Source organism: Rhagoletis zephyria, unplaced genomic scaffold, assembly GCF_001687245.7.
Source record: "Rhagoletis zephyria isolate East Lansing unplaced genomic scaffold, Rhagoletis_zephyria_1.1 Rzeph_scaffold_20324, whole genome shotgun sequence".
NCBI classification, from domain to species: domain Eukaryota; kingdom Metazoa; phylum Arthropoda; class Insecta; order Diptera; family Tephritidae; genus Rhagoletis; species Rhagoletis zephyria.
Window position 1 is genome coordinate 1 of NW_016177383.1, and position 8,537 is coordinate 8,537.

At 34.8% G+C, this 8,537-nt stretch overlaps 3 protein-coding genes across 8 annotated transcripts; 2 read left to right on the top strand and 1 right to left on the bottom strand.

Moving 5' to 3' along the window:
* Positions 1 to 534: 534 nt before the first annotated feature.
* On the top strand, positions 535 to 3,012 carry PIG-Q (phosphatidylinositol glycan anchor biosynthesis class Q). 2 transcript variants are annotated; one of them, XM_017637171.1, is made up of 8 exons: positions 535 to 1,247; positions 1,336 to 1,444; positions 1,507 to 1,642; positions 1,714 to 1,858; positions 1,932 to 2,008; positions 2,083 to 2,198; positions 2,259 to 2,373; positions 2,444 to 3,012. In XM_017637171.1, the coding sequence occupies exons 1-8, from the start codon at positions 580 to 582 to the stop codon at positions 2,656 to 2,658; spliced, it is 1,581 nt and encodes a 526-aa protein (XP_017492660.1). In that variant the 5' UTR covers positions 535 to 579; the 3' UTR covers positions 2,659 to 3,012. The 2 variants fall into 2 exon arrangements, with proteins under 2 accessions (XP_017492660.1, XP_017492661.1); XM_017637172.1 differs by having other exon boundaries at positions 1,339 to 1,444.
* Positions 2,397 to 7,612, bottom strand: LOC108380777 (vesicle transport protein GOT1B). Of its 5 annotated transcripts, none has more exons than XR_001849586.1 (6): positions 7,408 to 7,609; positions 7,193 to 7,284; positions 6,951 to 7,129; positions 6,810 to 6,891; positions 2,993 to 3,134; positions 2,397 to 2,583 (listed from the first exon to the last, which is right to left on the bottom strand). XR_001849586.1 is itself a non-coding variant. In XM_017637174.1 (6 exons), the coding sequence occupies exons 2-6, from the start codon at positions 7,295 to 7,297 to the stop codon at positions 2,566 to 2,568; spliced, it is 423 nt and encodes a 140-aa protein (XP_017492663.1). In that variant the 5' UTR covers positions 7,298 to 7,301; positions 7,408 to 7,612; the 3' UTR covers positions 2,397 to 2,565. The 5 variants fall into 5 exon arrangements, 3 of the variants coding, with proteins under 3 accessions (XP_017492663.1, XP_017492662.1, XP_017492664.1); XM_017637174.1 differs by having other exon boundaries at positions 3,096 to 3,134; positions 7,193 to 7,301; positions 7,408 to 7,612; XM_017637173.1 differs by having other exon boundaries at positions 3,096 to 3,134; positions 7,408 to 7,610.
* On the top strand, positions 4,832 to 5,687 carry UQCR-14 (Ubiquinol-cytochrome c reductase 14 kDa subunit). The gene is made up of 3 exons (XM_017637176.1): positions 4,832 to 5,036; positions 5,192 to 5,239; positions 5,335 to 5,687. Exons 1-3 carry the CDS (start codon positions 4,997 to 4,999, stop codon positions 5,580 to 5,582), a joined length of 336 nt encoding a protein of 111 aa, XP_017492665.1. The 5' UTR covers positions 4,832 to 4,996; the 3' UTR covers positions 5,583 to 5,687.
* Positions 7,613 to 8,537: the final 925 nt, after the last annotated feature.

Sequence of the window (8,537 nt, forward strand, 5' to 3'; positions counted from 1 at the left end):
CTGCGGATTCGCAACGTGTGAATCGCGCTAATGTGCGCTTCGCTTTATGTTTCAGGTTTTAAGCGGTCGAAAGAAAAATTCTTTATGTTCCTTTAGATCAAAAGATCATAAGAGAGAGCAGTGAGATTTAAACTACCACGTACTTCATGAAACTTCGTTTTTGGTTTTTTCTTTCTTTTCGTAGGAATTGTAGAAAAAATAAGCAACACCAAGAAAATTGTAACATTTAAATACTCCAATTAAAATTTGGTGCTTTTTCAAATTCAAAACTTGGCAACACTGGCTGTTCGTTGTGATTTGTTTATATGCAGTTGCCAAATTGTGATGAGCTATGAGTGTAAAAATCTTCCTGCCCAATTTTCTTTTCCACACTAAAGAAAACTGTGANTACTTCATGAAACTTCGTTTTTGGTTTTTTCTTTCTTTTCGTAGGAATTGTAGAAAAAATAAGCAACACCAAGAAAATTGTAACATTTAAATACTCCAATTAAAATTTGGTGCTTTTTCAAATTCAAAACTTGGCAACACTGGCTGTTCGTTGTGATTTGTTTATATGCAGTTGCCAAATTGTGATGAGCTATGAGCGTAAAAATCTTCCTGCCCAATTTTCTTTTCCACACTAAAGAAAACTGTGATATCTATGGAGAAATACAGATCAACGAAAACAATTCCGTATCATACTTTGTTATTGCACATCGTACTCATGAAAGCAGCAGCCAAACGGCGTCGGCTGGCAAAAACCTGCGCCACTTAGGACATATTTTCCGAGCTGGCCAAACCTCGGCATTACAGCGCCGTGATGTTGCTCTCAGCTTCGCCTATGACGAGGATACATCAAACATTTACTTGCTCAAATTGAGCATAAAACCTGCGGATACAACACACGCGAATGTCTTCCTTTATGATGTGCCAAAGATGTTGCAACTTCACCGATACAGCGTCAAAAACGCAACCAATAATGCGCCTAGTATTGAACATAGTAGTTTTGAAGGTCATTGTGACGACGACAGTGAACAATTTAATGATGTTAACATGTTATGCCGCCTATTGAACGAAAATCAGGAGGAGAATAAAAGATTGCATAAGCGTAGCATTTATGGTCCTTTAAAACGAACATTTTATTTTCTGTCCAACTTAATAACTAATACCGTAATTCTCTTGCTGGAGGCGCGACTTATTGTATCACTGCTGCGTAAGACAGTTATATATGATCACTATTTGGAATGGCGTCAATACCGTGATTCTGGGTGAGTTGATGCAATTTACATTTGTATATATATAGGTACATATGTACAAACATAGTCAGTTACAAATAAACAAATATTTTGCTTTTAGAAGACGTAAACTCAATATTACAGTGGACAAACTTCTAGGTGTTTGTGTTATGTTGTTTTTGCTTTTCTACGTTGCTCATCCTGGCGATTATCTGCTAACAACGTCACATGTAAGTTATAAATGTATTATATATTATTACGACATATGTCTAGACACAATTTTATATTTCAGCTAGTTATCCAAAAATTACGTCTGTTGTTACGATCGCTTAAAGGCAGTCCCATTGGCTTAAAACTAAATGAGCACCTTAACAATTTTTTGCTCGATTGTTTTAACTATCACATAGATTTGTGGGCCAAATTTTTGGGTATTTGTAGAAAATGTGAATTAGTAATTTTTAGTTTTTGATACTAATGTGAATAATATACATTACTGCAGATCTCATTGAACCGATCGTGCGTCAACTCTTCGTACCGATTGCACTACTTGGTCTTATCGGTTTATCTTTTCAATTATCATCGTTACCTTTTTTGATATCTATTATTGGTCTACATGCACATTGCTTTTATATATACACAGCAGTGTAAGTTGATCGCTTCAGGTGAAGCATAAAATATTATTTTGTTGCATTATTTTTAATCGTATTTTATTAATAGATTGTACAAAGTGGAAATCAAGGGCATTCAAGTACTCTGGAAAGTGATGCTGGGAAAACGGTACAATGTGCTCAAAAGTACATAAATTTGTATTATTTAATTCCTCGTGGTAAATATTTGAAATATTTGTATGTACATACATTACTTGCAGATCGTGTCGAATCGCATAACTACGTCAACCGCCAGCTGTACCTAGCGACCATATTTTTTACCGCACTACTCTTTCTTTTTCCAACTGTACTAGTCTACTACGTTGTATTTACGACTGTGAGTTAGATATATGTAAATTTATAAAATCTTCAGCCTATTTATAATCTCTTTTTGTAGTTACGCCTCTGCATTTATCTAGTTAATTTAGCCATTCAAGTATTACGTCGAAATCTTTTGGAATTTCCGCTTCAAAGGTTACTGCAGTGGACTATTGGTCAATTTTACGATATAGGTATTTAAGTTAAAAACATGAAATTAAATATTTTATTTACATCGGTTTTATTAATCATCTTACTTGACAGAGAGTATATATCTCGCTCATATACCACATTCGCCTTCGCCCTTGTTGCAGCCAGAAGCTACAAAAATACATATGTCCGTTTTTAAATTAAATATACAAAAATCGCCGTTGAGCAGGGTGTTTTCATGTGAAAGTGGAATCCTGCAAGATTTTCAAGCAGATGATAGGATGTCAATTAAAAATGCGTTTAATCGAATGCTCAGAGGAACATTTTAACGGTGTTTGTAGATCTTATTTCATCTAACCATGCCAGATATGAAAAAATCCGAGTCAAATGAAATAATAGTATTAGTTTTGAAAACTTACTAAAATTTAAATAAAATTTAAGGTTTTTATATATCAAAACAATGTATTAAACATGCCATTTAATTAATTGTAGATATGTACATTTAATATGCATGCCACAAATAAAAAAGGGGTGCATATTATAGTCGCAGGGTCACAATTTGGCATTGGGAGTTCGTCCGAAAAATCGAAATTTTCGGAGATTAGACCACAATGTGACTATGAACACCCCCTCAGCTTTGACTTAAGGTTCAAATAAACTTACTATGTATTTTTGTACAAAAACGCGATCTAAGTTTAATTTCACGGAGGAATAAACTAAATTAAAATTATCCTTAGTTGAAAGTTTGTTTGGAGTTCTACTATACCGTCGTTCGATTCGCGTCCCCACCAAGTTTTTGTACCAGCTAAAAGAGAACAAAAAAAAAAGGTTGTTTTATGAAAAATATTAGAATTGAAGAAACAAGTTCAGTAAACGTACATTTCTCAAAAAACAAAAGATAGTGGGCCCTATAGAGAAACTTATACTGATTGAAACATAATTTGTTTTTGGGGGAAACAAAAACTAAGTTTTATTCAAGTTCAAAGTTCAAAAAGTAGATAAAGTTTGAAACATTGTTTTACATGGTTTTGGGTAAAGCAAGAACAATATTTTTATAAAAAATAATAAAAAAAATTTAACTTGAAAAAAGCTACGAATATTTAAATTAAGGTACGCCACTTCGTCGTGGATGACATTCTCCTGTACTAGTTTAGAGACAAAAATATCCAATCAGCTGATCCATCAACACCACCTTGTATTGATGCGCCTTGGCTACTACCACTACCTGTTTGATATGCCTTGGTTTGTTTTATTTCCATAGTAGAGGAAAACTCTTTGCGCATTGATGCATCGATATACGCCCTCCGATGCCTCGACTCATATCGACGAGTTTCGATGCATCGTTGCGAGGAAAAACATCGATGTGTTTTTGCACCGACATACTTACAGCCTGATTCTCTATCTCGAACGAACAGCCAGATGAACGATTCGTGTCCAAACGAAATCGTCTGAATTCGGAAGTCTCTATCTCGAATGATAATTTTCGTCCATCCTTACGTTCTTACGTTATTCGCCCGAAAAGATCTGTCAAAATTGCTTTGTTTACTTTGGTGTATAAAAGTTCAAAAACNTTACGTTATTCGCCCGAAAAGATCTGTCAAAATTGCTTTGTTTACTTTGTGTGTATAAAAGTTCAAAAATACAATATTTTAATACAATTATTTAATAATGTATCAAGCAATAGCACTTTTGAAGTGAACGTTCGGACGAAGGCGAATTGCGGATTAAGAGGCGGAGGCTTCGAGACAGTACAAATGTATTAGAATTGCCAGACGCCGAGTAAGTAGACGTGCATTTCTAGCATTCCGGACAGGCATGTTGGACGCATTTTCCGCAATTTTCTTCTTTTTGCAGCTTTTAAGATCAGCCAAAATCTGGAAAAACATTACAAGCTCAATTGTTCATACAATTTACTATTTATAAAAAGGAGTTACCTTTTTCCATTCGGTAGCTGTGCGGAGGTCCATGTGCGTTTAATTTTTTGGTTAATTCATTCCACTGCAGTTCTACCAGGCTCTTACTCGCACCAAACATTGGAGCGCCTCTTGCCAAGTCTGGATTTTTCTCCAGCTCTTTTACCAGCACATCAAACTGAGCACTGGAAGTTGTTTAAACACTGTAAAATATACTAAACAATTAATTATAATAATACGAATGTTTTTTCGATTATTTCTTGCCTTTTTTTGCTTGAATTATCCATTTTAGCGGCTCGCACGATAGCAAAAATCTTTCGTTTGAATTTGACACTTTTTTTCTTTATTTGAAGTCGTATTCGTGTTAGAGAATTCACATTTGTTACGTTTTCGTCACATAACAATCAGCTGTTATCGACTAGTTATCGCCAGGGTAGTGAATTCGTGTTAGGTAGTACAAATACACGAACAAACGGCTGTTTGGACGAGACGAACGCTCGTTTCGAGATAGAGAATCAGGCTGTTAGGTACCAGTGCTTGTGCGAAGTAGGCACCCTAAACTTTTTTTAACCGAAGAAATATGACCCTGTATTTAGCAATCTATTACTATTTATCTGGCAACTGCTGTCATCTGTCACACGTTGCCTACATAAATGTGTGAATGAAACAGTGCTAGTACACCTAAAAAAATTCTAATTTACTTCAGGCTCGCTGGCCTGCTGAAGATTTTTACAAATCTCTAAATTCGAGCAAAATGTCGGGATACATTGCCAGGAAAGGACCCTTGGTCTTCTGTGAGTATGCATTAGTACATTATTAAATAAACAATGTGTTTCGTGAAAGCAATTTTCAATTAATAAAAGGCAACTTGCTTTACAATCATTTGATTACGTAAATTGCGTTATATCAATTTCTGTAAATAACTAAGAAATGTTTTTCTATATTTCAGCAAATTTGGGCAAATGGGCCTATAACTTGTCCGGCTTCAATCAATACGGTGAGTTACAATCGTAAATACCGACCTGTACAAATATGTTGATCTATAATTAACCTTCAATTTTGTGCACAAACACCATGCTACTCTGCATATAGGTCTGCACCGTGATGATTGCCTCTATGAGAATGAGGACGTTAAGGAAGCTATTCGTCGCCTCCCCCGCAAATTGTACGATGAACGTAATTATCGCATTATGCGCGCTCTGCATTTGTCCATGACTAAAACACTATTACCCAAAGAACAATGGACCAAGTACGAAGAGGACGTTAAATATTTGGAACCCTATTTAAAGGAGGTCGTCAAGGAACGTGAGGAACGCGAAGAATGGAATAAAGACCATTAAAGCATTGAGTGCATAATTTTTAGTTTAATGTTAAAAAAATGGACTTATTTGGAGATGTGTAAACTAAAGAAATCCAATAAATTAGGAAATTTAAATTATTTAAAATGTTCTTCCAAATCGAATTTTCCAGGCGTAAAGTGTAGAAATGCAAAGCACATCGGTAAAGGTATACTTTTCCTTTTCCAGACCATGCCGTAAAAAAGAGAAACATTAACTTGGCTAAAAAGCTACAGTAAATAACTGCTTTTAAAAACTTCGTATATTCAGAACTTAAATTTCGTACTAATGTAATGTAACCAAATAGTAATTAGGGGATTCACTAGATGTCTTAAGCGTAGTAAAATTTTCCAATGTAAAATAACGGTCAGAAGGATTTTCATTGAATCCGAATAGCCACAAACGTAGCGTATACTTTGTATTCTGTGATAGCACCAAATATTTTTAAACCGATAGAAANATTTTCCAATGTAAAATAACGGTCAGAAGGATTTTCATTGAATCCGAATAGCTGCAAACGTAGGGTATACTTTGTATTCTGTGATAGCACCAAATATTTTTAAACCGATAGAAAATATGAGGCCACGACAGTCGGGTCTACCGAACCGGAACAACCTAGATTTATATCTGGCCAAGGACTGTCGCTCCCTAAAAACTCTTTGGGGAATTTGTATGCTGTTGCAACAACATGAGGCAGTGAGAGCTTATGTGCTTATGCTATTCCTTAATTTTAAGGTACAAAGGTACATAGAGTGCCCTAAAATTAAAGATAAAGCGACATTTATTTCAAAATTTAGCAGGTTTTCCGGCCTCTGCGTAACTAGCTCTTATTATGCCCTGTGAAATCCCTAAAACCGCTTTAACGGTTATTTTATATTGAAAAATTTTAAGACTGGCATTACGTCTTGTGAATCCCCCAAATATCCAGAATCTTTCTGTATTATGGGTAAAGATTCCCNATTTTCCGGCCTCATGCGTAACTAGCTCTTATTATGCCCTGTGAAATCCCTAAAACCGCTTTAACAGTTATTTTATATTGAAAAATTTTAAGACTGGCATTACGTCTTATGAATCCCCCAAATATCCAGAATCTTTCTGTATTATGGGTAAAGATTCCCACTCGAAAATATTCCAAAAAGATGCTTTGCTACTCTATTGGAAAACATTTTGAATACTTTTAAGTAAACTCTGTAAAAACTAGCCTCTACAATTAGCTACAGAGGAACTTACCTTTTGGATCAATGGAGTATTCAAAATTGATCCTAGTACCGGTACTCGCCCCAAGAAATTTACCGCCACGGGGAAAAATCCGCTGGAATTTTGAAGAGAAAGTTTATAATATATCCCCTAAATCATAAAGAATATAAATACCTGAATAACACAAAGAATCCATATAACTCAATAACCATTCCGATCATTGGAAATCCCAGCAGAACCACAAAAATTCCGCCAAAAAATGCTGTGGTACCTTTAACTTTGTGCCGTTGAAAGAAAAACCTGAATGTGCGTTGAACTCCAATTACACATGCGAGACCACTTAGGAAGAGCAACTGAAACAATGCGAACAAACAAATAGAACTCAATGAATGCATGTAAACAGTAAAATTTCTTACGTTTCCTATGGCCAGCAATCCTTTGTCGAACAGAAATAGAACACCCAAAAATAGGAATGAGACACCAAATCCAGCCAGCCCAATACCGATTTCTATAAAAAACATAAAGCTTACGATTAATTAGTATCATTTGAAAACAATAATACACCAAAAACATGAAGATTCTGAATAACAATTGCTGTGTGCACTTGCCTTTGAGAACAATTCGGACTTACTTTGTAAATCTGTAACTTCAATCATAGCGCTGTATTTCTAATGTGTAATATTTAATTTGGAAACAATCAAAATGACTGTAATTAGTTAAAACATCAGCGCCTATTTTCGGCAAATATTTGATTGCTTCCACGTAAACTGATTTCTTTTGGGTTTGGGAACAGCTGATTGGTGCTCGCATGACATTTGTTTTTTTTCTGACAACCAGTAAATATCATTTTTCAACACTACAGAGGCGAATTTATACAAGGTGGCAAGTCATGGGTGGCAAGGATGGTGGCAAGGCGAATTTATACAAGGTCAAGGTTCTCTGGTGTTATCGGATCCGCTGATTTCACGGCGAATTTGTACTTCTGTCAAAATTATGTATTTGTTGTAATTTTGTTTTGTACTGATTGTCAATGTGCGTATAATTTGTTATTGTAATTTATGTGTATTTTGGCGGTGGTTTATTTCAGTGATTTTTAAGCGATTTTCAATAAATTTTTTGTGCAAATATAATTAAGATGAAGTGCACGGTAATCGGTTGCAAAAATACGTTCAATAATAATAAATTGGTTAGCACAAACATGTTCGCAAAATACCATCAAAGTCATATTATGAATTTTTGCAGTGTTAAAAAATAGTTGGTTGTCGTTTCAAAGTCTCCTAACATTTATTTACCCAGCCAGCAAAATCGTCGTAAACAAGCTCGTAATTGGATATTTTCTCGAAGAAAAACCGGATTAAAAATCGTTTATGATAGCTGTTTACGACTCTTTTTCGAGCACTTTTTCGCTTTAAATTGTGCATCGTCTACGAATAGTCGTAAACGGATCGAAAAAGCATTCGTATGCGAATATTTTTACGTCCGTTTTTTAATTGTAAACGAGTCTCGTAAACGATTAATTTACGTTAAAAAAGCGTTTTTTTACACTGCTTTATCTACTGTTTTTGAATGCTAAAAATAAAGGCAATTAATTNAATAAATATTTATAGTGCCGGATCAAAGTATTGGCACATAGAATTTTTCGCAATGTATGCAAAGTTTTTTACTTGTATTTCTTTTCGCACAATTTTTTTTTGTAGTTAGTATGAAGACCTACGTTCAAATCAGATTTTTGAGAAAAATTCTAAGTATGCAGTTTTATAT

Excerpts from the sequence above, each read along its gene's own strand:
- PIG-Q (XM_017637171.1), top strand. The coding sequence starts at position 580 with ATGAGCGTAAAAATCTTCCTGCCCAATTTTCTTTTCCACACTAAAGAA. Across the intron at positions 1,248-1,335 it reads CGTCAATACCGTGATTCTGG|AAGACGTAAACTCAATATTA; the intron begins GTGAGTTGATGC and ends TTTTGCTTTTAG. Across the intron at positions 1,445-1,506 it reads ATCTGCTAACAACGTCACAT|CTAGTTATCCAAAAATTACG; the intron begins GTAAGTTATAAA and ends TTTATATTTCAG.
- UQCR-14 (XM_017637176.1), top strand. The coding sequence starts at position 4,997 with ATGTCGGGATACATTGCCAGGAAAGGACCCTTGGTCTTCT. Across the intron at positions 5,037-5,191 it reads GAAAGGACCCTTGGTCTTCT|CAAATTTGGGCAAATGGGCC; the intron begins GTGAGTATGCAT and ends TCTATATTTCAG. Across the intron at positions 5,240-5,334 it reads GTCCGGCTTCAATCAATACG|GTCTGCACCGTGATGATTGC; the intron begins GTGAGTTACAAT and ends CTCTGCATATAG.
- LOC108380777 (XM_017637173.1), bottom strand. The coding sequence starts at position 7,432 with ATGATTGAAGTTACAGATTTACAAA. Across the intron at positions 7,285-7,407 it reads TGAAGTTACAGATTTACAAA|AAATCGGTATTGGGCTGGCT; the intron begins GTAAGTCCGAAT and ends TGTTTTTTATAG. Across the intron at positions 3,135-6,809 it reads ATACTCCATTGATCCAAAAG|CTGGTACAAAAACTTGGTGG; the intron begins GTAAGTTCCTCT and ends GTTCTCTTTTAG.